The 27226-nt window shown below is 37.8% G+C and overlaps 1 protein-coding gene across 1 annotated transcript in view; it reads right to left on the bottom strand.

Annotated features, from left to right (window-relative positions):
* The window catches only part of CAAP1 (caspase activity and apoptosis inhibitor 1), a 71745-nt gene extending 55430 nt beyond the window's left edge, over positions 1-16315 (bottom strand). Inside the window, exons 1-4 of the mRNA XM_006075601.3 lie at positions 15877-16315; positions 12169-12369; positions 10670-10754; positions 9679-9754 (exon numbers count right to left, since the gene is read on the bottom strand). Of these exons, the coding sequence (XP_006075663.2) occupies positions 9679-9754; positions 10670-10754; positions 12169-12369; positions 15877-16182 (668 nt within the window). The 5' untranslated portion in view covers positions 16183-16315. The remainder of the gene's footprint in view (positions 1-9678; positions 9755-10669; positions 10755-12168; positions 12370-15876) is intronic.
* Positions 16316-27226: the final 10911 nt, after the last annotated feature.

The raw sequence follows: 27226 nt of genomic DNA, 5'->3' as shown, positions 1-27226 counted from the left end.
ACACTCCTGGCAAATCTGCTCTGCAGTATACCATAAGTTTGAGAAGCTGAGTTTTTAAACTTCTCTGCCTTCCAGAACTGGGATAGCATCTCAACACTGCTTATTACCCATATAGAAATACAGCTTCATTTCCACTGACATTTCCCTCAATATCATTCACTGAAAGCATATTAATTTAAAATTCATAAAAGTATTTATGAGAACAATACTAGAACATTGCTAAGATTTCCCTAAAGTGCTTGTATTTTTATTTTTATGTGAAACCACAATCAGCAGCAGCAGCAGCAGAGCTACAATAAAGCTTCTTTTCCAAATGAAGATAGCACTCTGCATGCAGGCATATTATCTTATTTACTTAAAACAGATGTTCTTGGTAAGCAACTTACAATTGGTAGCATGTGCAACTCTTGTCACAATATCTAAGTTTTAAAACACTGCAAAATTATACATGCTAAGGTTTTACACCATCTCAATACGACATAAAATTGCCCACTTATTCACCTAAGGTGAACAAAAGTGACAATCTCAACCCTCACCTTTCTAAAAATGAAGGTATTTAGAAACTATGACTGCCCTATCTTCATAGTTACTACATCTCATTTCTATTAAAATCGTTATAAGTTAACACTCACTAATTTCAAGTTTTAAAGCAGTGCACTGTCAAAAATTTCTTATAACTACCATTTGTTATACTTTTGAAAGCAAAAAAGAACTATCGTAAAAAAAAAAAAAGAAAGAGAACTATTGTAAACTATGTATGAGTAAGCAATCAAAATTTCAAAAAGCAGCAGAAATCAAAAGAGTTTGGGGGAAAAAACATGTATTTGAAAGCTGACCTTAGAATATAACATACAAAGCTGTTTGTTTTATAAACATATGAATCATATAAAACTGAAAATCTCATTTTAAATTTTTTTAAATTGTGCATAAACATCTGTGTATACTGCATTTTCAAACTTTAATGGTTTATGAGAAAATTCACATAAAGCATATTAAATACCATATATATACCTCATATTGAAAGTTGTCATTTTACAGCTTCTTAGACAATCCTAAGAATCCTTAATACTATCTCCTTTGCCATAAGCATTATAACAAAAGCACATAAGTTACTCATTAAAAGAAAATATCAAAATTTCCATGCGCTTTTAATAATAAAGACTGCTTTATCCAGATCTATTTAAAGTTCTTTGTGTTCATCAAAACAGGGATAAAGAGGTAAAGGTATGTGTCCCAGGTGATAAGACCCTGAAAACTGATAGAACTGGTTCCAAGGCAAACCTTTGGCCTTTATGCATTTTCCCTTGAACCAGAGCTTCCTTTTCTAGACATTCTGTACTTTAAACTTACAGGCAAATGTAGTACTATGTGGCACAGTGAAACATACACATGCCACACAAAAAAAGAGTACCTACGTTCAGCTCTAATTTTTTTTTTTTTTGCTCCCCTCAGGAAAAGCTGATCTGACTTTTGAGCAATTCAAAAATTCAAATTTTGGTTAACTATCACCTGATTTTTAAATGCTGGAAACCATTTGAAACTTTAAATATTTAAATTTTGAGCAAACTATCTCTATGACTATAGGCAACAATCTGTAACTCTAGCTTTATGTCAAGTACCTGGCATTAGTTTTCTATTGCCTCTGTTACAAATTACAGAGGCAACAGTGGCTTAACACAACATCCCTTACATTACCTTATAGTTCTGGAGGTCAGAAATCCCAAGTGAGTCTTGGGACACTACAATCAAGGTAGTGCTGCGTTTCTTCTGGAGGTTCCAGGGGAGAATTCATCTCCTTGTCTTTTCCAGGTAAAGATTACCTGCATTCTTTAGCTTTTGGCTCCTTCCTCCATCTTCAAAGTACGTCACTCCAATCTCTAAGCCTCCATCATCCCATCTTTTTAGCTGCCTTTGACCAGTTAATTACTTTCTACCACTCATGTTGCATGTGTGTGGCTTTTTGTTTTTTTCTAGTCTTACTGCATTTGCTTGAACCTTCAAGAAATGTTGAAAATGAATGGTCTTGTCTGATTCCTTATTTTAGTTCACCGAGTGGTTAAGTCTAATCAAATGGTCATTACTGTATCTGAATAGTTTTATATATCTTTTTTACCTATAGCTTATATTAGAAATGACTGCTAGGTATTATCAAAGGCATTTTTAGCATATACATATCTGAACTTTTCTCCTTTAATTTATTGAAATGAATTACACTAAAAGACTTTCTAATTAACTCTTCTATAAATTCCTAGAGTAAATCGTACTTGGTCAGTAGTATAATTATTCACTAATACACTGCTGGATTCTATATGCTAATGTTGTACTTACAATTTTTGCATCTATATTCACAAGTGAGAAGGCCTATAATCTGCCCACATTTTTTTTGGCACTATGTATGAAATTTGCAATATTAAAACTATGGAGAAGTCATAAAGTAAACTGAAGATCTTTTCTTCTTTTTCTAGGGCTTGGACTAATTTAAATAGCATAGGTGTAATCTATTTGAAATTAATAACAGATAACATTATTGAACATTTTATTAGATATAAACATGTTACAAGTATTGAGTCTTGTAAATAATGCTGTGGATTCATCTTGTCTTTTTCAACAGATCTCTATTCACCTTTCTAATTTCTTGGTTGTTAATCTCTTCAGGTTTTCCACTTTAGGGAGAAGTTAATTTGGTTAATGTGTATTTTAATACAATATCCATTTGCAAGCTTCAAATTTGTTTATACAATGCTGCATGCAGTTTCTACTCTTTCAAACTCATAAAATGTATGACTCTCTTCCTTCCTCACTAATCTCGATTTTAATTGCTCTCCACTTATTTCCTTAATCATATCTAAGAAGAATTCATCTTATTTTCTTGTCTTTACAAAAATCAAGTTTATAAATTTATTTATCCTTTTATTTTCTATGTCTTTCGTTTTAATGTTTACCTCTGTTATTCTACTTTCTTTTGGTTTTTTATTGTTTAAGTTCCTTTAAGATGTGAACTAAGTTCCTGGACTATTCATTAAGCTTTTATCTATCTACGTCTTCTCTTTAAACTCAGCTTTCAGACTTCCCTGCTGGTCTATTGATTTAAGAATCCACCTTGCAATGCAGGGGGTGTAGGTTCAATCCCTGATCTGAGAACTAAAATGCCACACATCACAGGGCAACTAAGCAGGTGTGCCACAACCAGAGTAGCCCACGCACCTGCAGCTTCTGAGCCCACATGCCCTAGAGCCCGTGTGCCACCAGAGAAGTCTGTGCCCCAATCAGAGAAGCCCGCGTGATGCAGCGAAGACTCAGCACAGCCAAAACCAAAACAAAAAACAACAAACCCAGAGTAAAGAAGAAGAAAACTCAACTTTGTAATACTAACAATCAAACATAACACATGAATTCCACTGGATTCTGGATCAGAATCAACCAGGTAATTAATTAAAAAAACAAATATGCTATAAATTTATTTTAGCAATTGGGCAAATTTTATATGAGCAATGTATTAAATGATATTATTTGAAATACCGATTATTTCTGATGATTGGCCTTATTTTTAAGAGGTGCACACTGAATTGTTTAGGCATGAAATGTTACGACATCTGCAACTTAGTTTTTAATAGGTTATGAACTGAACTATTTCCTCACAAAAAATTCGTGTGTGAAACCCTAACTCTAGTACCTGAGAATGTGACCATTTTAGAAATAGAGCCTTTAAAAAGCTAATTTAAGTTAAAGTAAGTCCAATAACCTTAGATATGCAGATACCACCAACCTTATGGCAGAAAGCAAAGAAAAACTAAAGAGCCTCTTGATGAAAGTGAAAGAGGAGAGTGAAAAAGCTGGCTTAAAACTCAATATTCAAAAAATGAAGATCATGGCATCTGGTCTCATCACTTCATTGCAAATAGATGGGGAAACAATGGAAACAGTGACAGACTTTATTTTCTTGGGCTCCAAAAATCACTGCAGATGGTGACTACAGCCATGAAATTAAAAGATACTTGCTCCTTGGAAGAAATGTTATGACAAACCTAGACTGCATATTAAAAAGCAGAGACATCACTTTGCCAACAAAGGTCCGTCTAGTGAAAGCTAATGGTTTTTCCAGTAGTCACGTATGCATATGAGAGTTGAACCATAAAGAAAGCTGAGTACTGAAGAATTGATGCTTTTGAACTATGGTGTTGGAGAAGACTCTTGAGAGTCCCTGGGACTGCAACGAGATAAAACCAGTCAATCCTAAAGGAAATTAGTCCTGAATATTCATTGGAAGGACTGATGCTAAAGCTGAGAGTCCAATACTTTGGCCACCTGATGCAAAGAACTGACTGCTTGGAAAAGACCCTGATGCTGGGAAAGACTGAAAGCAGGAGAAGAAGGGGATGACAGAGGAAGAGATGGTTGGATGACATCACCAACTCAATGGACATGAGGTTGAGCAAGCTCCAGGAGTTGGTGATGGACAGGAAAGCCTGGCCTGTTGCAGTCCATGGGATTGGAAAGAGTCGGACACGACTGAGGGACTGAACTGAATGGACTGAAGGCCACAATGGTGGGCCCTAACCCAGTGTGACTGGTGACCTTATAAGGGGAGAATAGCACACAGGGAGAGACAACAGGGAAACACACAAGGGAAGTCAATCAAGTGAAAAGGCAGCAAGAGGGTGGCCATATGCAAGTCAAGGGGAGAGGCTTCAGAGAAAAGAACCCTGTCAGTTCCCTGATCTTGGACTTTCATCCTCCAGAAGGGTGAGAAAATAAGTTTCTGCTGTTTAACCCAGCCAGTCTATGGTACTCTGTTCTGGCAGCTCTAGCAACCTAATACAAATGGTTCCTGGGGAAAAAGGATAAATATAAGGAGAAAGAGAAAGTAAAACTGGAAAGATCTTACTGTTGCTGAATCTAGGTAGAAAGTATACGGATCTTCATCATATCATTCTTTAAATTTTACATAAGTTTAAAGTTCTCCAAAATATGTTTGAAGTTTTCCAAAATAAAAAGTTCAGGGGAAAAATTTCACCAGGAAATTCACACATGTACGCACATATAATACTTATAAGTTTGTGTTTGTCTGCTAGAGCTGTCATAACAAAACACCAAGACTGGCTGGCTTAAGCAATAAAAACGTATTTCTCACAGTTCTGCAAGGTGGAAGTTGAAGATCAAGGTGTCTGCAGGTCTGGTTTCCTCTGAGGCCTTTCCTTGACTTGCAGACAGCTTTCACATGGCTCTGCTCTGTGTGTGCCCAGCCCTGGTGTCTCTCAGTGCACTCAAATTTCCTTTTCTTGTAAGGACACCAATCAGACTGGACTGACTTAATAACTTCTTTGGGCTTCCCAGGTGGCTCAGTGGTAAAGAATTTACTTGCCAAGCAGGAGACACAGGTTCAGTCCTTGGGTGGGGAAGATCCCCTGGAGAAGGAAACCCATTCCCATATTCTTGTCTGGAGAATCCCATGGACAGAGAAGCCTGGCGAGCTATATAGTCCATGGGGTTGGAAAATAATGAGAGATGACTCAGTGACTAAACAACAAACAAATCACCTGTTTAAAGACCTTATTCCAAATGAGATTATGTTCTGAAGTGCTAAGGGTTAGGGACTTCCATGATGAATTTTGGAGGGACACAATTCAGCTCATAACCAGATTGTTATCCTTCTCCTTACAGTCTTATGTCTTTAAATAAAGAATGTTAATTCTATCATTTCTTCAATTTTTTTCTAGCTATTTGTTTCTCTTTCCAGGATGTCTAGTATGTTCAAGATAGGTATAAAACTGTCTTCCAGCTGACCATGTATAACCAGGTAACCAGGTTATACATAAGGATTTACACTTTCTGTGTGTGGTTTCTCTCTACTATTCTGTATTTATTTATTCAATTTAATTTCTTAGCACAATGATGTAGCTTCCAGTCATGGCTAATCTCTTTATCAATTTGTCTCCTAAATTTAGGAATTCAGAATTTAGTTCCTGAAACTACATTTGTGTTCTAACTCTACTTCTTTGAGAGTTATCGTTAGTTTGCTAAAGTTTCCTTTCCTACTGCCTATTAATCCTGTGTTCCACAGAAGCTACCTGTTCAATGTATTCAGCCTTATTTTCCTCTCCCAAATTGCTGAATTCCTTGAAGGTTCTTGCCTACTCATAACTGTTCCCTCAGCATCCAGACCAGTCAGACTACTGTTATCTATTAGAGTAAAAAACCAGCAGGTAATAAAAAACATGAAAAATTTCAGCACCAAGTACCAAACATGTTAACTAACTTAATCGTCTGCTGAAGCCCTGGAATTAAGCTTACATGAGCGTGCCCACCAGGTTCAGTTCAACTCAACAGAAATCAACAGGACTGAACTGACCTCTGAGCACAGAGCAAGTGGCAAGTTGTCAAGCCAGCAATGTGGGCTAAGGCCAACATTCTCCCACGTTACCTCCCTGTCCTACCTTCCCTGTTTCACAGTGCAGTGTATCGCCCTGTTCATACTAAGATTAGTAACAAAACGGTAAAAATGTCTTAAAAATAACAAACAAGTCACATTAGTGTTGCTCAGCCACGTCTGACTCTTTGTGACCACATGCATCATGGCCCGCCAGGCTCCTCTGTTCATGGAATTCTCCAGGCAAGAATACTGAAGCAGATTGCCATTTCCTACTCTAGGGGATCTTCCTGACCCAGGGATTAAACCTGCATCTCCTGCACTGGTAGATGGATTCTTTACCACTCCACTACCATTTATCCCAATAATCCTATTGGGGCCAAGTATTACCCATATTTTACAAATGTACAAAGTGATTTTAGAGAAGGTTAAGTGTTTTAAAGCCAGGTCCATTTACATGAACACTTATAGTCTCTTTATAACTAACATTCCTTCTACTTCCACATTCATTTGTGTGATCTCAGGCACATAAATCTTTCTAGGCCTTATCTGTCCATCTGTAAAATGATGATACTAATACCACCTAATTCACAAGGCTAGTATACAAACCCAATGAGTGAATGAAGGCAAGTAAGTGATTAGAACAGTGTCTGGCATACAATGTTCTTAATATTTTATTATTTATTTGGCATCCTGTAGCTACAAATTTGAGAAGGAAATGTCAACCCACTCCAGTGTTCTTGCCTGGAGAATCCCAGGGATGGGGGAGCCTAGTGGGCTGCCGTCTATGGGGTCGCACAGAGTTGGATACGACTGAAGTGACTTAGCAGCAGCAGCTTACAAATATGATTTTTTTTTAAAGCCTATATACTCAAATAACTCAGAAGAATCTCAATGATCTGACACTTACAGGTCCACAAGTGGCTGCTGCTGCTGCTAAGTCACGTCAGTTGTGTCCGACCCTGTGTGACCCCATAGACGGCAGCCCACCAGGCTCCCCCGTCCCTGGAATTCTCCAGGCAAGAACACTGGAGTGGGTAGCCATTTCCTTCTCCAATGCACAAAAGTGAAAAGTGAAAGGGAAGTCGTTCAGTCGTGTCCGACTCTTAGCGACCCCATGGACTGCAGCCCACCAGGCTCCTCCGTCCATGGAAGTTTCCAGGCAAGAGTACTGGAGTGGGTCGCCAGTGCCTTCTCCAGTGGCTACAATGACAATTTTGGGTAATATTTCTGATTGCTTAACCTACTCACTGCAGCATTTAAAAGCTAACATGACTGGTCTCATGGTAACATTGTAAAACTCGGTTCTCCACAATAGTTACTTTGAATCTAATCACCTTTTTTTTTTCATTAGAAAAGTTCAGAAGTCAAATACTGTACTTTGTTGTAATTTTTAAAAAAGAAACAAATTTCTAATTTAATTAGATATCCATTAAACAGCTTCTAACAGTAGAAAAGTAGCAGTAGTGTTCAGGTGTGAACAAAAAAGGACTTAACCTTGAAAACACCTCAAAAATTGGATCAATAAACACATTTAAACAAAGGCAAAACAAAAGTAATCAAGCAAAAGCTGATGCTCTGTAAAAAGCATCAAGAAACAAGATGATTAATTTAGATTATTTAAGAAACTAAAATGTAAAACTAAAAAGTGACAGGCTTAAACTATCTAAACTAGACTAGCATATATATAAGCAATTTAAAGCTACATATTTTGAAGAAAGAAGGAAATGGCACCCCACTCCAGTACTCTTGCCTGAAAAATCCCATGGACGGGGGAGCCTGGTAGGCTACACAGTCCATGGGGTCACAAAGAGTCGGACACGACTGAGCAACTTCACTTTCACTTTCACCCTGGCTGAGATCTTCCCTGTAGCTCAGATGGAAAACAATCTGCCTGCAATGCAGGAGACCTGGGTTCGATCCCTGGGTCAGGAAGATCCTGTGGAGAAGGGACTGGCAATCCACTCCAGTATTCTTGCCTGGAGAATCCCACAGATAGAGGAGCCTGAGGGGCTACAGTTCGTGGGGTCACAAAGAGTCAGACACGACTAAGCGACTAACCCACCCACCCACATTTTGAAGAAAAGTCAATAGCAAGACTATAGAAATGTGTGCATTTTATACTTTGTGGGTAAGTATAAATCATCCTATGACATTCCAAGGCAAGATGAATGTGATGACCAAAAATCTACTGATTATGAGGCAGCCAAGATACAATGATTTCTTCAGTGCTTCAGTATAAGTAGATTAGCTGATGCTCTCTATAGTTATAATATGAAGTTAAATTGTTGTCTTCCAGTGATACTTACCCAATAGCACTGTATTAGAAATGAAAATATACTCAGGTTTCAGGTTAAATATGTGCTACTGATTTATGTTACTGTCTCTGGTTATGTTTTTATTTGGGCTACTGCCTATAGCCAAACTTTGCAGAGATGCAAGTCAGTCTTTGGTGATGACCAAAAAAAAATATTTTAGTCAAAAATCAGAATACATGATAAAATTAGCAGGTGAAAGTTTAATGAGCCCACGGTAGAGCAGAATAGCCTAGAAAATTAGCATGTCACTTCTTCATTAGTTGGCATTCCAAAACTTCAGCTATTTTCCATCATCACAATAATCAAATTAAATGTACCTATATTAAACAAAGAACTGACTCATTGGGAAAGACCCTGATGCTGGGGCAAGATTGAAGGCAGGAGGAGAAGGGGACGACAGAGGATGAGATGGTTGGATGGCATCACCGACTTGATGGACATAAGTTTGAGCAAGCTTCGGGAGTTGGTGATGGACAGGGAAACCTGGCATGCTGCAGTCCATGGGGTCGCAAAGAGTTGACCACCACTGAGTGACTGAACTGACTGAATGGACATCAAATGAGACAGCTTACTATCTGATCCATGAAAAGAAGCTATTATCACCAAACATTAAGAGGTATGTAGAAGAATTCAGTGAGATGAAGTTTTCTAAACTACTAACATGTTTGTTACAGTAAGTACTTAATGAACAGTGGGTATCAGCAGTAGTATATATATTCAAATTCCAAATGAGAGATGTGATTCTGCTTCAGTGTTGGCACTGTTATAGTCCTATTTCTGAGTAGTAGTTTAATAAAATTATCTTAATCCTGAAAGCAATTAATTCCATCCTCACATCAAAAGGACCAATCACTACAAGTAAAAAAAATCAATCCAACATTGTTGAATCTCTTTATATAACTATAGCATAGAAAAACAATCACATTCTTGAGGTAAGAAATCACCAGAGATAACAAAGCAATTCTGAAATTACAATGAATACTTTTAACTTACTGATTAACTAAATCAGGTACCATCTTGGAGCCATCATCTGCTTCTTCTTCCATTTCAGAGTCCATACCATTGTCACCTTGTGAATGACATTAAAAAAAAAACACTGAAAACACGCTTATAAGACAAAAAGTCAGAGCAACTTATCATTATACAGAAAGTTTCATCTATAAAGGGACAGATTAAGAAACCTGACAGTTGTTGAAAGATGACAGTTTTAATTCTTATATTTAAAATGCCTTTTTAGGTATCTGTCCTATTTATCTATTCTATAAATGCATAAAATGTATATAAATGAGAATGTGTGTGTGTGTATATATATATACTTACAGACTATACACACATGTACACATCTTTTACCAGTTACAGATTCCATTAAACCATTTTACATTTTAAAAAGATGTTATCTCTAGAAATTGAAAGTCTCCATTTTTTTGTTCCTTCTCTTGTAACGCTGATACTAAAATCCTTGTAGAGTCAAAAAAAAAAAAAAAAAAAACAGTTTAAAAATCCAAAATTCTACAGGTAATGTATCGCAAAGAAGAGTCTTACTTTAGGCAGACAGACAAATGTCAGGAATTTGCAAGAAATTATTCTCTGTATTTGGCTCTTATTAGAGCAGAAATGGTATTCAATGGATAGGTAGAAGCAGTGAGAAAGCAAAAAACTAAAAAAAATCTTAAGAGAAGTCTTTGCCTTCTTAATAATTTTTTATAGAATTTTGGATAAACTTTTTTCTTTTTTTTTTTTCCACACAAATTTAAACATTCTTACCTATATAACTGATTTGGAAAAACCACACATACATCAAAAAGTCCATTCCTGAGATGCTATTCTACGATATAAACTATAATTTTCTATAAAGAGAAGTAAAAATATTAATTAATGACTAAGAATAAAGCTGAAGTCAAGTAAAAATACCTCATGATTTATGCTAAATATAGTATTAACTATCTATACTAAGTTACCAGAAGGTAGAAATATGCATTCTTACCCTCAAGAATCTTCAAAATTTTTTTTTCAGACAGGAGCTCTAGCTGTTCCTGGCAAAGTCTTTTAATTTCTTCTATTGAACAGTTCTAAAGAAAATGATATTTTAAAAAATGCATTTATATAATACAGCACCAAAGTAAACTAGAAAACAGCAAGCATTTAAAAAAAAAAAGTCTTGCTTAGCAAAGTTGTGCAGTCAAACAAATGAAAAGTCACATAAATCTTTTTTATGGGATAAAATCTGAAGACCTGCCAGTTAACATGCAAACATTATAATTTATAGTTTTAATTGGAATATATAAAGTCATGTTAACTATGAAAGAACAAACTAAAGAGTGAGTCAGGTGCCCAGATATTGTTAATAGTAGCCTATTTCAGTTCAGTTCAGTTGCTCGGTCGTGTCTGACTCTTTGTGACCCCATAAACCACAGCATGCCAAGCCTCCCTGTCCATCACCAACTCCCAGAGTCCACCCAAACCCACGTCCATTGAGTCGGTGATGCCATCCAACCATCTCATCCTCTGTCGTCCCCTTCTCCTGCTACCCTCAATCTTTCCTAGCATCAGGGTCTTTTCAAATGAGTCCACTCTTCACATCAGGTGGCCAAAGTATTGGAGTTTCAACTTCAGTATTAGTCCTTCCAATGAATATTCAGGACTGATTTCCTTTAGGATGGACTGGTTGGATCTCCTTGCAGTCCAAGGGACTCTCAAGAGTCTTCTCCTATTTATGTTAGGCGAATACTACTAATGGCTTAAATATTCTAGCCCTGGCTCCATTCATCTTAGATATATATGCTGTTGGGTTTAATTTGCCCAAGTCTTTTTTCCATTATCAGTAAAATTACAACACCACATACGTTTCTGAGTAATTTTTAGAAATAAACATACAAAAACATTTAAGAATTTAATGAAATACAGGCTATTACCAACTATCATTGCATACTGTGGTCTTCCCTGATGACTCAGTTGGTAAAGAGTCTGCCTGCAACATGGAAGACCCGGGGTTCAATCCCTGGATCAGTAAGATCCCCTGGAGAAGGAAATGGCAACCCACTCCAGTATTCTTGCCTGGAGAATTCCATGGAGAGAGGAGCCTGATGGGCTATAGTCCATGGGGTCACAAAGAGTCTGACATGAGAGTGACTACCACTTTCACTTTCTTTCTTTTATTACATACTGTTACACAGCAGTATACTACTTAAAGCAAAAGAATCAGTGTATATCTAATCTAGTTACTTAAATTGCCAATATTTAATAGAATTATTCCCGGAAGGTCAAAAAATTCCTTACCTAAATACAGTAAAGTGTCCCATTTCTTTCTGGCAAATTTTTCAATACACAAAGCCATTATGGTTCTGCAAAATCCCTATATCTTTTTAAAGTAGCTTAGTTGAAAACATACAATTGTAATTTCCATTAAGTAAAATGACTGCTACAAAGAAAGTTTTTGTGTATTTCTATATAGTAAAGAACCTGGTAATCTATGTCATGAAGTACCTTTAACACATCAGGAAGCATCTTCTGTAACTTCTTCTCTCCTATGATACAGAAACACTGCCGAAGCATTTCTTTTTTGTCTGATATATAAAAACTAACGGGTTTTAATGCCACAGTCAGGTCTAATCCACCTTCTTCAAGGTCACTGTGCTCTGCCAAGAATAACTCTTTTTCCAGAGGTGGCAAAAGATATTTGGCCTCCTAAAATTAAAAGACATAAAGAACCATTAAACAATAAAAATATGTCTATAATGTCATACATCATTTAATAAAATCTTTATTAAACACCTTCAAATTCTTTGGTTGCATAAATCAGTTATTTAAAACCACAGAAAAGACTACTTAATTGCTCAGTATTCTTTGACATTACTCTACAGGCTGTAATTATCAGCAAATTGATAAAAAGTGAAGAATATCTTACGACATGCAAATGAAAATATACTCAGTATTGAATAATTTTCTACAATTTCAGACTTCTGAAGAATACAAGACTCCTCCAGTAGACCATTCACCTAAGAATTTTATGTATGTATGGTCATTCTTAATTCTTAAAAAGAAATAGGATAGCAGCAAAATGTTACAAATCACATATATAATAAAGTACCACTGCTTACCAGAAGCTACTGTCATTTTTAAAACTGTTAAATATCCAATCATATTCAAAGCAGGCAAGTAATTTAAGACAATTCAATCAACTTTGCCTCCTATTTTCCAAATCTATTCAGTCTCTCAAGACTACTGCCAGAATGCTGATCCACGGCAATATCCTTTTTGCCTAGATTACCTCAGGTGGCATGAGTGGTAAAGAACCTGCCTGCCAAGAGATGCAGGTTCGATCCCTGGATGAAGAAGATTCCCCTGGAGTAGGAAATGGCAAACCACTCCCGTATTCTTGCCTGGAGAAACCCATGCACAGAGGAGCCTGGTGGGCTACAGTCCATAGCCACAAAGAGTCAGACAGGACTGAGTGACTGAGTTCACACACACTGGACTCTCTACATCTAATCAAAGCTTTCGCCAATCTGTTTTGTATACTGTCACCAAAATGGATTTTATAAAATGCACACATAATCATCCTCCCTATTTGTAAGACTTCCCAATGAAGTACTTCTCATAAAAGTACAGTTTAGTTCTGTATGCAAATGCTTACACAATCCTTATTACTGGTCTTCTCATAATAATAGAGTACTAAAAACATGCAAACTATTTAAGATAAGAACGGTGATATCCAAAAATGAAATCAAATGATGCTTGCTCCTTGGAAGAAAAGCTATGACAAACCTAGACAGCTTATTAAAAGCAGAGACATCACTTTGTCCACAAAGGTCCGTCTAGTCAAAGCTATGGTTTTTCCAGTAGTCGCGTATGTATGTGAGAGCTGGACCATAAAGAAAGCTGAACAATGAAGAATTGATGCTTTTGAACTATGGTGTTGGAGAAGACTCTGTAGAGTCCCTTGGATTGCAAGGAGATCCAACCAGTCAATCCTGAAGGAAATCAGTCCCAAATATTCATTGGAAGGACTGATGTTGAAGCTGAAACTCCAACACTTTGGCCACTTGAAGCAAAGAACTGACTTGCTGGAAAAGACCCTGACGCTGGGAAAAATTGAAGGCAGGAGGAGAAGGGGATGACAGAGGATGAGACAGTTGGATGGCATCACCGACTCGATGGACATGAGTTTGAGCAAGCTCTGGGAGTTGGTGATGGAAAGGGAAGCCTGGCATGCTGCAGTCCATGGGGTCACAAAGAGTCAGACACAACTGAGTGATTGGACTGAACTGATCCACAACTAAATCTAGAAGGAATAGAAAAACTGAATATATCTATAACTATCAAAGAAAGTGGGGGAGAAAAAAAGGTGAGAGGCGTTAAGGAAAAATACACTACCCCTAGAAAAATCCACCAGACCCAAACAGCTGTACGGTCCAACAGTCAAGTACAATCTTGAGAGAAAAATATAAACTACTCTGGAATACATGGAAAAAAAAAAAAAAAAAGTTAAGTTTTCCCAACTCAATCCATAGCCCAATACTAAAACAAAACAGGGTAACTACAAAAATAAAAACCATAATTTGATTTAACTTAACATAAACACAAACATATTTAATAAAAATACTGAATTATAGTCAAGTGCAACAACCAAATCAACAAATCAAATAGGATTTATCTCAAAAAGCAAGGACAATTTATCAATAAAATTACATTATCAGATTAAAGAAAGAAAACTGTATGACCCCTCAACAGAATGCCCCCAAAGGTATCTGATAAAACTCCACAAAATCTCAGAAAAACCAGAAATTAAAAATTTCCTTAACTTGATCAGATATCTTTCAGAACCTATGACAAATAGATTTACTGGTATAAAATTAAAACTGTTTCTACTACAAAAAGGAATGGGAAAAGAATGCCTGCTATGAATGCCTGCGTTCAACACTACACTAAAAGATTGAAAAGAAAAAAGAAAAAAGGCTTAGATAATGCAAAATAACAAAAAATAAGAAATATCAAGGCTGACGAGTTAATGAAGGGGCTGTGTATCAAACAATTAATGAGGAAGCATAAAGAAAGCCTTCCATTTCCCCTCATTTGTGTTGTATGTATTTAAAGCATGCAGTCCTGCAAGTGGTTTTTCTGTGTTTTTATTTTTTTCCTGCATCTGTTTTATAACGTGAGCAAACTTTTTTTTTTTTAAATGGCAGTATTTTGCCAGGTTGAAGGTGCATAAAGAAGGGTTTTATTTCTTTGTTTTGTTTTTTTTTTTACTTATTTTAATTGGAGGCTAATTACTTCACAATATTGTGGTGGTTTTTGCCATACATGCACATGAATCAGCCATGGGTGTACATGTATTCCCCATCCTGATCCTCCCTCCCACCTCCCTCCCCATCTCATCCCTCAGGGTCATCCCAGTGCACCAGCCCTGAACACCCTGCCTCATGCATGGAACCTGGACTGGCGATCTAGTTCACATATGATAATATACATGTTTCAATGCTATTCTCTCAAATCATCCCACCCTCGCCTTCTCCCACAGAGTCCAACAGTCTGTTCTTTACATCTGTGTCTCTTTTGCTGTCTCGCATATAGGGTCATCGTTACCATCTTTCTAAATTCCATATATATGTGTTAATACACTGTATTGGTGTTTCTCTTTCTGACTTACTTCGCTCTGTATAATAGGCTCCAGTTTCATCCACTTCATTAGAACTGATTCAAATGCATTCCTTTTAATAGCTGAGTAATATTCCGTTGTGTACATGTACCACAGTAAAGAGGGCTTTTATAATCAGATATTGGATTCCAATGTAGGTGTTATTAACAAATTGGTAACTACCGGTAAACTTCCTTAATCTCTTTGATCCTCAATTTTCTCATCTTGTATCAAGTAGATGAAGAGAAGTAAAGCGGGGCTTGCAAGGGCACTGAAGGCTAGTTCCTGACCCATACTTTTCAGGGAGACTAAGGTGTGGAAGGAGCTAAAGGCAATCATCAGACGATCAGCAAACCCAGAAATTTTAAGTTCAAATCGTGGGAGTGTGGGGTTCAAGGGAACTTAGGAACGTGAACTTCAGACACTGGATCCCTAGGACCGCAGCCCTAACAGGAGCGACAGCAGGCTCCGCATCCCGCAGTCACATTCTGCTCTTCGCCCGCCTTCTGAAACCGCGGCCGCTTCGAGAAGCGACGAGAAAGACTCGCACGCACCTGCTGCAGGGAGCCGGAGACGCTGGAAGATGAGTCAGTGCTTCTCCGCTTCCGACGCTCACCGCGCTCCACGCTGCTGCCACCCCAGCAACTGCCGCCGCTCCCACCGCCGGTGACACTTCCACTCACGCTAGTGTTCCCGCAGCAGGTGACGCTCCCGCAACCGCTTGCGCTCCCGCAGCCGCTGGTGCTTCCACTGCCACTGCCGCCTACGGCGGGGACCAGGTCCGGCGCCGCGAGGGCCGCCGCCGCCTCCTGACCGCTTCGTTTGCGCCGCTTCTCCCTGGAAGACTTCTTCCCCGTCATGATCCCACTCCAGCAACCATCCGGTGAAAGACGCCGTCTTCTGATAGACCAAAAGCCTCCCACAGCGGCGAGCTACAGGAGCTGGCGTCGCAGCTTGACGTCACTTCCGGTCGCGCCGCCAACGTCAAAAGTCGTTTCTGAAGGCAGGGTTGGGGCCAATCAAGCTGCCTCCGCCTACTGCGGAGGTTGGCTGTAGAGTTTGTGGGCGGGTGAGCAGTGTGGGAGGATTTTTGTTATATGTTTCCGTATACAAAGACCCATAGATGGAGCGTTAGAATAGCTTTTTGCCTTGTTGATACTGTTTTTCAATCTTTGTCCGTATACAGTACACAGTAAGCTGAAGGTATATTGTTTGATCTTCCGATTTCATTTGTCTTTCAATTTTTGATTCAACAACAGTGAGGCAAATTTAGGAGAAACTCATTATCACATGGACAATTTTTTTTAATGTGTTTTAAGAAGTTGTACAAAAGCAGTTTCTTGCTTCTTTATTTTTACCCTAACACTACTTTCTAGGCATGATTCCTTTTCGCTTCTGAAGGCACTTGGCGCTTTTATTTATCCTTTCTCTATTTAATAGTCAAATATGGCGTCTTGGTTATTGACCGTCTGGCACATGTCAGAAAAATACCGCCGTAAATAACTTAAGAAAAAAATTACATTATTTTGTACCCCCCCAAAAAAATTGATCAAAAGTTATCGGCACGTTATTTTTCTTGTTTTATGTAATCGAGTTTGTTTGAAAAAGAAGGGCTGAGGCAATTATGTCACCTGAAATCTTTTTAAAAGTAAGTTCTAACATATAAGATTAGTTTTAACTTGGATTCTCGGCTTACAATGTTGAATACTGTTCCACTGATTAGAACGCTGTTTCCTCCTCATTGATAGTCTGATGTTTAACCATTTATCTACGAAAATAAGTATATCGACCTTTTAAATATAAATTAGTTCTTTCTGTTGAGCAAAGGGGAGCAGGAATAAAATACTGTTGGCGTATCAGTGCTCCTACCTTTTCTCTCTCCCTTCTTTGCTCATAAACTGCTGTTTCATACTAGTTCTTGGCTTTTTGAAAGGGAGGGAAGCGAGATGAGTTAGGAGTGAAGGTGACCGGTAAGAGAATCCCAGGCCATTTTTAAAAGGGACTTGAGGCAAGAAGTGTAAAAGAAAAAGAGAAGTGTCTGAGGGCAGCAGTGAAGAGCAAATTTGGGGAGTGCCTCTGGAGATTGTGTATTTCTTGCATAGAGTGCGTGAGGGACAAGAAAGGGACAAGTGAGTTTTTGAAACTAGATGATGGATCATGGTTTTATGACTGTTAACTTTGAAGGCTGCCCTGTAGGATTTTGGATCTAAACACAAACCTGGTTTTAAAATCAGAGATCAAGGGCTTCCGTGGTGGCACAATGGATAAAAATCTGCCTGACACTGCAGGGGAAACGAATTTGATCTCTGCTCTGGATACATGCCACAGAGCAACTAAGACACAACTACTGAAGCCTGAGCATCCTAGAGCCTGCTCGCCACAGGTAGTGAGCCTGCGTGCCCTGGAGCCTGTACTCCGCAACAAGAGAAGTCACCACAGTGAGAATCCTGTGCCGAAGTGAAGAGTACCCCTCTCTCATGGCAACTAGAGAAAGTCCAAGCAAAGCAATGAAAACCCAGCATAACCAAAAATAAATAAATAAAATATTACTCCATGAGCTGTCACCTCACGTCAGCCAGAATGACCATCATCAGAAAGTCCACAAACAATAAATGGTGGAGAGGATGTGAAGAGTAGAGACCCCTCCTACACTAATGGTGGGAATGTAAACTGTTACAGCTTCTATGGAGAACAGGATGGAGGTTACTTACAACACTAAAAATAGAGCTACCATATAACCCTACAATGCCACTCCTGGGCATGTATCTGGAGAAAAACATGATCTGAAAGAATACATGCACCCCAGTGTTCACTGAAGCACTGTTTAGAATAACCAAGACATGGAAGCAACCTAAATATCCATCAACAGAGGAATGGATAAAGAAGATGTGGTACACATATACAATGGAATATTACTCAACCATTAAAAAGAATGAAATAATGCTATTTGCAACAAAATGGACCTAGAAATTGTCCTACTGAGTAAAGTAATTCAGAGAAGGAGAAATATCATGGGGCATCCCTTATATGTGGAATCTAAAAAGAAATGATACAAATGAACTTACTTACAAAACAGAAACAGACTCACAGAGAACAAACTTAATGGTTGCCAGAAGGAAGAATGGGGGGAAAGGATAGTTAGGGAGTTTGGATGGACATTGCACACTGCTGTATTTAAAACAGATAACTGATAAAGACCTATAACCCATAAAACTCTGCCCAATGTTATGTGACATCCTGGGAGTTTGGGGGGAAATGGTTATATATACGGGCTTCTCCGGAGGCTCACCAGTTAAAGAATCTGCCTGCAATGCAGGAAATATAGGAGATGTGGGTTTGATCCCTGGGTCAGGAAGATCCCCTAGAGGAGGGCATGGCAATCCATTCCAGTGTTCTTACCTGGAGAATCCCATGAACTGAGGAGCCTGCCAGGCTACAGTCCATGAAGTCACAAAGAGTCAGACACAACTGAAGCGACTGAGCACACATGCCCACATGGATACATGTGTATGTATGGCTGAGTCCCTTTGCTGTTCACCTGAAACTCTCACAACATTGTTAATCGGCTATGGTGGTGGCCTTGCTATCACCTGTTCTTGGGTGTTGTCCCATCCTTTTTGACCCCCAGGGAGATTTTCTGTGCATGTGTGAAGTCTCCCTTGCCCCAAAGGTGGGAAATGTATGATCTCTTGATCTTTTACTCAAACAGGATTTAGCCCTTCTCTGTTCCTGCCTTGACTGTTATCTTAAAATATCTTCAAGAGGCAAAATCTGGCTATTTACCCTGTTTCTGTTGTTGTTTCTACTTCAAAGTGCAAGCAGGAGGCTCATTGTAAATATCTAACCTCACCTGCCCCCTTCCTCAGGAAATGTAAACAAGAAGCTAGTTGTGAATATCTAGCCTGGAGCCCATCTATCTCCTGCCTCACGATGGAATTGCCTATGTTGTAGGTCAAAACTGATTGTATGTTGGCATTTTCATATGGTTCAACACAATATTAAAGAAGTTAAGAGGCCCAGCACTAAATATTGTTATGAACTTAAAGCTCTGTGAGCAAACTCAGGACTGTTTTTCTGCCCGAAGACAAATACATGGTAGGGTGGACAGAGTGGGATTTATATGCCTTTTTGTAACTACTCTTCAGCAACTCAGTAAGCATGAATCACAGTGGTTGTCTAGGGATAAGATGTGTTAGTGCCGGGGGCAATCAGTACTTCTCTGGAATTTTATAAAGATTCACTAGGTGAGAAATTTTCTCTCTCTTATGTGTGCTTAGTTGCTCAGTCATGTCTGACTCCCTGCGGCCCCATGGACTGTAGCCCACCGAGCTCCTTTGTCCATGAAATTTTCCAGGCAAGAATACTGGAGAGCAGGTTTCCATTTCCTCCTCCAGGGAATCATCCTGATCCAGGGATCAAACCCGCTTCTCTTGCATCTCCTGAATTGGCAGGCAGGTTCTTTACCAGTAGCACCACCTGGGAAACCTGTCTTTCCTCTGCCAGGTAGCTCAGACATTAAAGAATCTGTGTTTCCATTCTGAATCCTGCTAAGATTAGCAGCTTCTTCCTTTGTAATCTACTGTTTTCCCTACGAGCAACCAAAACTCACTACTGCAGGCTCTTGCTCAGTATCTTCTTCAAAATAGTTAGTTCTCATAAACAAAAGCCAAGTACTACATATCTTTGTAGTCTCAACATATAATACAGTATCTGACACATGCTAAAGACTCCATGCTTGTTAAACTCTGTATTGAGAAGTGGTGGATCCACACAGAGCTTCTTTCTGTATCACCACTGTAGTAAATTGCATTCATGGCTCCAAGTCTTCACCTCTCTCTGTAGTTATGCCTTTTTCCAAGTAATTTGATAGTGTCCTTCTTCCACAACTAGAGACATAATTCCTGCAGAGTGGAATCAGCTATATGACTTACTTAAGCTAAGGGGATGTTAAGCAGATGGGCACCAGAATCTCAACAAAAGCTTGGGCCATTAGGATGGTCCATGCATGTACTTCCACCATCACCTGAAAGTTATATACTCAGACTAGCCCATTGGTTCCAGGAGAAAGATGAGACAAACAGAGCTCAGCTGTTCCAGCTAAGTTGTCAAGTCCAGACTAGGGCAGAGTCATGAATGAGCCTACCCAGGATCAGCCAAACCCCAAACTCCTGGCTAAATTAATGCTGATAATTTTTGTAATTGTTTTCTGTGCAGTATTACTGTGGGTATAGTTAACCTGTATGGATATTTTCTTCTTGTTCAGTCACTCAGTTGTGTCTGACTCTTTACGACCTCATGGACTGCAGCATGCCAGGCTTCCCTGTCCTTCGCTATCTCCCGGAGTTTGCTCAGACTCAAGTCCATTGAGTCAGTGATGGCATCCACCCATCTCACCTTCTTTCTAGACATCCCCTTTCCTTGTGTTAGGTTGACAAAAAAGTTAGTTTGTGTTTTTCCATAAGATGTTGCAGAAAAAGCTGAACGAAATGTTGAGTCAATCACAATATTTTTCTGATAGTTATTAGAAGAGACTTCAAAGCTGATTTGATGGCAAATAAGTCACTATTCAGTGCCACAGCTGTAGAATGGATAGTTGTGGGGGTTAAAAAAATTTTTTTGGCCATGCTGTGTGGAATGCAGAATCTTAGCTCTCCAACCACTCAACCCGTGTCCCCTGCAGGGGAAGCACAGAGTCTCAACCACTGCACTGCCACTTATTTTTATATTCTAACAGATATACCTCTGTATTTCATGGTGAGGTTCTGTAGTATTATAAAGAAGTGTAAGGATACTTGTGTTTAGAGTTCCAACCAACTGCTTTTATGAAAATATCATCAGGACAACACCCCCCACCCCCCCCACCACCACCTACGTGGGCACATTCTCTCCCTATAGCAATAAAACCTAATATTTTTCTTTACCCTTTGAATATTCTTTGTATATAGCAGTCACTTTCATTGTTAGGAAGATAGTAGGCTTGCTTGGTTATCTTTGAAAGGAATGCTGGGTAAACACATTATATATAGCAGATATTTTACTAGGCTTTTACACAAATACCTTATTATTCTATTCTATGAAATCTCAATGTAGAGATGTGTAAACTGGGACTTAGTTTAAGCAACTTGCCCTAACTTATTAATAAGTGGTGGAAAAGTCATTGAACTATATGGATTTTTAACTCCAAAGCCAGCACTCTTGCTATATTACACTGCATCTTGGTTGCTTTTACTACTGAAAATTTAAATGATGTTGATGTGAGCAAATATTTCTTGAATTTATTAGTCCCTTTGAAGACACAAGAATGAAAGAAATGTGGCTTGAGGGCTTGTTTCAGGCCACCTTTTTCAGTATCAACCTGTATCTGTGTATCAATGTTACACACCACATAACATATCAATGTTACATGTTACCAACCATCACAGTAGCTATTATGATCAAGCAAAGTGGCTACTCCAAATTGAGATTTTTCTCCATATTGATATCCAGTTTTGTCAATTTATTAAATATGTTTTGTTACTACTGACTTGTCAAATAAAGGTTTACTTGATCTTTTTCAATATCTTCACCTGTAAAAGTAAGATTACTAGCAGTACTTTCCCCATGGGAATAAAGATAATCTTAGGAACTAGCATAAGGTAATTGCTTGATGAATGCTGTTCAGTTTACTTAAATTTGTCTGTTCTTTGCAACACTGCTCAACCGGTTGGTTTTAAATTCAGTTGCAAACTAATGAGTAAACATTGCTATATCACATGCCTTAAATGTAGAATGATATATTATCTCTATCAGAGCATATCTAATGAAAATATCATTGCCATCTGATTATTACTGATTATAATGTGTCCAGGAAACCCAAGGGCAAGTTTTAAGTCCCAGGACTTCATCTTAGGCCTAGGATCAATATCAGCCTGCCAACTTTACAGAAGGATGCTGTAAACTTTCTCCTCTAAAACTTCCATTACCTGCTTTATTCTGAAGGCTAGTTTCCTCGGTGACATGCACCAGAGTGGTTTACTTATTGCCCTCAAAGTCAAGATCACGCCTTTCTTAGTATTCCTGGAAAGCAAGCATCCTAAACTTAAACATTAAACAAATAAAATCTGATAACCATTTTGTTTTTCCAAAGGGAAAAATAAAATATTTAAGAACAGGAAAACTTAAAAAAAAAAGAATATTCCCCCATTTTTGTTGACATGGTAACTAGAATGGTAACCGTACCATTTTTATTCTCCTAACCTGCCTTAGTTAAGGGAAGCAAACATCATTAAGGAAACTCAGTCATGATGCTATCAAGTAAAAAAAACACACACACACACGCAAACAAAAAGCAAGTACTCATTACCTCTCAATATTCTTGCCACAATAGTGTAATTTCAATCTAACCAAGCCTTTGGATTTAGCTTTCCATCTACAGGAAACAGGTGTAGCAAGCAAATTCGAAGAGGGCCACCCAGAGATAGCTTTCCCTGGTATTCATAGCTTTGTGTAATCCACTCTTCTTTGAGTAACTTACTTCCAACTAATAGAGTATCTTGTTGTTGAGGGGATGTCATGTCTGTGCTTAAATTATAAAGATTCTCGTTGGCCCTGCTAGCAATCTCTCAACAACCAGTTGAGCAGCATTGCAAAGAACAAACATGAACTGGCCATGTCAGGGAGGTCCACAAGGCAAAAAATTGATGGCAGCCTCTGGCCAACAGCCAGCTAGGAATTGAAGTCCTTAATTAAAAAGAACTGAACACTGTGCAAGTGAGCTTAAAACATACATCTTTCCTCAGTCCAGCCTTCAGATGAAACCCCAGCCGTGGTGGGCTCCTTGACTGAAGTCTCATGTGAAATAAAGCAGCAGAGGAACTAGCTAAGTTGTGGCAGGATTCTTCACTCACAGAAAATTTGAGATAACAAATGTGTGTTATTTTAAGCCACTCAGTACTGGAGTAATTTATTAATAAGGAATAGAAGGTTGTAAGATTTTTTTTTTTAAACAAATTGGGACTTCCCTGGTGGTCCAGTGGCTAAGCTTCTGAGTTCCCAGTGCAGGGGGCCCGGGTAGGATCTCACAAGCCACAACTAAGACTCAGTGCAGTCAAATAAATATATTCTTTTTAAATAACATTTTTTACAAATATAAAACAGGAGTACATCACATTCTGGATTGGCCAACACACTTTAAAGTTAATTATATAAAAAAGAAGAGGAAGAAAAAAAAAGGAGGGCTTCCCGGGTGGTCCAGTGGTTAACAATTTGCCTTGCAAAACAAGGGACACTGGCTAGATCCCTGGTCCTGGAAGATCCCACATGCTGTGAGGCAACTAAGCCCATGAGCCGCAATTAATGAGCCCATGAGCTGCGACTACTGAAGCCCACATATCTAGGAGCCTGTGCTCTGCAAGAAGGCCTCACACTGCAACTGGAAAGTAGCCCCAGCTTGCCTGTGTCAGCAACAAAGACCTACCACAGACAATAAATAAATCTTTAAAAAAAATAAGAGATATGCTGTTGTAGACTGAGACCAAAGGGCTATATAACCAAATAACTAAATACAATACATAAACCTTGATTATTTACTAATAGATGAGAGCCTTTAGAACAAAAATTTAAAAAACATCCTTAGGACAATGAGGAAATTTGAATATGTACCAGATATTAGATATTATGAGATTATTAATTTTAAACGTAGTATTAATAAGAATATTCTTTGCAATGTTTTTATTCTTAGAAGATGCATAATGAAGTATTCTGTTGATAAGTGTTCTTTGTAACTTATTTTTTAAAATAATTTCAAAAGAAAGTATTATCAAGAGAAAAAGCAAATATGGAAAACGTTAACTGCAAAAATCAGTCGGCAAGTCCATGAGTGTTCACTGTACTTCAACTTTTCATTAAAAAATTGAAACACGTGGAAAAAATGTGAAAGTGTTCAAAACTGTATTTATAATGACAACTACACTATGTGTTATAGACTGAATGCACCCCCTCAAGATATGTGAAACAATCCCCTATGTGATGGTATTTGGAGGTGGCGCTTTTGGGAGGTCATTTGATCTGGAAAGTGGAGGATGCATGAATTAGGAGTCTCAGAGAGCTCCCTCCTCCTTCAGCCATGCAAGGACACAGGAAGAAGACAATATCCAAGAGCCAGGAAGATGTCTTGCCATACTCCAAGTATGCCAGCATCTTTATCTTGGACCATCGAGTCTCCAGAACTGTGACAAGTCACCACATCTATGGTATTTTTGTTGTAGCCGTCCAGACAGATACTGTGTATAGTTTTCTATAGAAGAATGCATTAGAAATTAGAATTATAAATTATTTTGAAAATGATTGAACGGTATTTCCTACTCTCAGGTGCAGGCGGATAATTTCTATCTTAAAACCTCTAAGAATGATTATGTCACAATCCTCTATACAGTTTATCATTTTTTCACAAGATAACCGTAATACAGTGATAACTGTTAAGGAAGCTACAACCCAGTCTTTTCTTCAGAATTATCTTTGTGAAGAATGTTTTTAGCTATGCCTCTTCAATCATTTAAGATTACATGATACATAAAAATTTTTTTATTTTGTTTATAAATTCAGCTAGTCATGAAGTCATAACAACATACCTATTTATTTTTTTGGCTGCACCATGCAGCATGTGGAATCTTAGTTCCCCTAGATCAAACCCAGTCCCCCTGCAGTGGGAGCATGGAGTCCTAACCACTGGACCAAATGTTAGGGAATTTCCTAACATGTTCTTTTAAAAAAGGTAATGTGAGAATATCCTGCATGCTACAACTAAGATCTAGTGCAGCTAAATAAATAAATGAAATTAAAAAAAAAAAAATCTAATGCTAGAGGGACTGTAATAGTTATGAACTAGAGGCAAAGATAACTTAGATCTTTTGCAGGCAACTACTTCTAATGCAATATGAAGGACATTAACCATAAGACTTATCACTGGAAGTGATTTGACAACATTTATCCAAGTTTAAAAAATGTGCGCTGTCTTGACCCACCCACCACTGTATCCAAGTATACAATGTATCCTAAGGAATTTGCAGGAACTTTGTACTGTCATAGCATTGCTTAATAGTTGGAAATTGGAAACAATGTTAGATAATAGGAAATGGGCACATGGATATAAAATAATATTTATTAAGATGGAAATATGTGTACTAAATGTCAAGTTAAAAAATCAGGTTATTGAACAATGTGTATCATACAATCCTTTTTAAAAAAATAAAACATGTTTACATACCAACTGATATGGCACAAGATGTTAAATAAGAATGGTTTTCTCCAGGTAGTGGAATTATAGGCAATTTTTATTTGATGTGTGAATATGTATTTTTCTGTTTAGAAAAAAATAAGGGAATCATGGGAAAAAGTAATTTAGTAATCTATTCTTAACCAAAACTCTACATCCTACAATTATACAAAGGTGCCTATTATTTAAAAATATTGCAGATAAACTGTACTTAAAATTGCATGCTAAACAAGATATGTTAAAAACAAAGCACTGGATTGTAAACGAAGCAGGCTGACCCAGGTTGTACTCTTAATGTATACTCTTAATGTCATTTAACCTGGACTTAACCCCTTCAATCCCAATTAAGCAAAAAGCAAAGCATGGGTTACTAACGGAACCAGCAAACAATATTTAAACTCTGGGTACACACCAGAAAATGGCAATTTAATACTTAGCAAAATATATGTCCCTTCAATTTACATTTTACCCATTCTGATATTCCAGAAGTTTTTCCTTGAATTAATCTAAATAATCAAAATGGTTTCCGTCTTTATTTGAGGAAAAATTGTTCTTCTTAGACTACAATTTGGCATTAAGCCAGGAAATTCATGGTTCTATATACCATAAATGTTGACAATAAAGCTCATTATTTTAGATTAGGAATAGTCAAACTTCTCTCAAGAAATTGAAGTCCTCTTAAACAATAAATTAGTAATTAACGGATTGGTTCCTGCTTGCTGTTAGTTACAAGGATGTTCACAGACAAACTTGTGATATGCTCCTCTCCCCACTCATTCTCTAGGAAGTATAGAACGGTATGTACTTTTCCCTTTTTCCAATCATGATTCATCCCACCATCTTTACTTCTGAAAACAGAGATAACATCATCCTACACTTAAGGAGATTTGGGGATTAAATACCGAAGTACTGGTCCCAACACAGTACTGGGACCATGTTTAGGGGCTCAAAAATACTAATTTCCCATGACAGTCTCTAAACTTGCAAATAACAGTTTGATGTACTCTTGCTTACACAACTGTCTGATAATATTCAACACATTCCAAACTCCCTCTGATATATAGAAATAATCAAAAATAAACAATCAGATTATTTTTGAAACTGGAATAATTAAGTTATCCCAAATAGTGAAGGGGAAAAGAAACTGGATCATGAACTTGTAGTCAATTTGGGGCTTCATATGACTGAACTGATACCTAACAAATTTGCTTTCAAATACCTAACAAATTAGTAACTTGCTCTCACTTCATCTAAAAATAAGCCATTAAACAAACTTTCTATTTACAAAGGACTTAAATGAAGAAATTATTTTACATCTCAATATATGGAATGATTTGTAACAAACTTAATTTTAATTCTAAAGCATTTGTCCTAAAACAAGACTTTGAAATCATTCAGTGCTGTTGAATCAAGCAATGAAAATGAGTAGAGTGGAAATTAAATAAAAGACAACCACCAACAAATAACAATCTGGTGTATACAAGTATAATAGCAAAAGCAGATTACATCAATAAAAGCCCTTTTCTTCTAGGTGGCTAATGTAAGGGAATTCTGCCACTGTAGTTGTGTTGTTGGTGGTCATAGCTCATTCTTAATTTATCTCTAAAGCTCTTAAAAACCTGCCCGCATTACACAGGAAAATTTCACAGTTC

The sequence above is a fragment of the Bubalus bubalis genome, chromosome 3 (assembly GCF_019923935.1).
Source record: "Bubalus bubalis isolate 160015118507 breed Murrah chromosome 3, NDDB_SH_1, whole genome shotgun sequence".
Taxonomy (NCBI): domain Eukaryota; kingdom Metazoa; phylum Chordata; class Mammalia; order Artiodactyla; family Bovidae; genus Bubalus; species Bubalus bubalis.
This window is presented reverse-complemented; position numbering and strand designations above follow the sequence as displayed.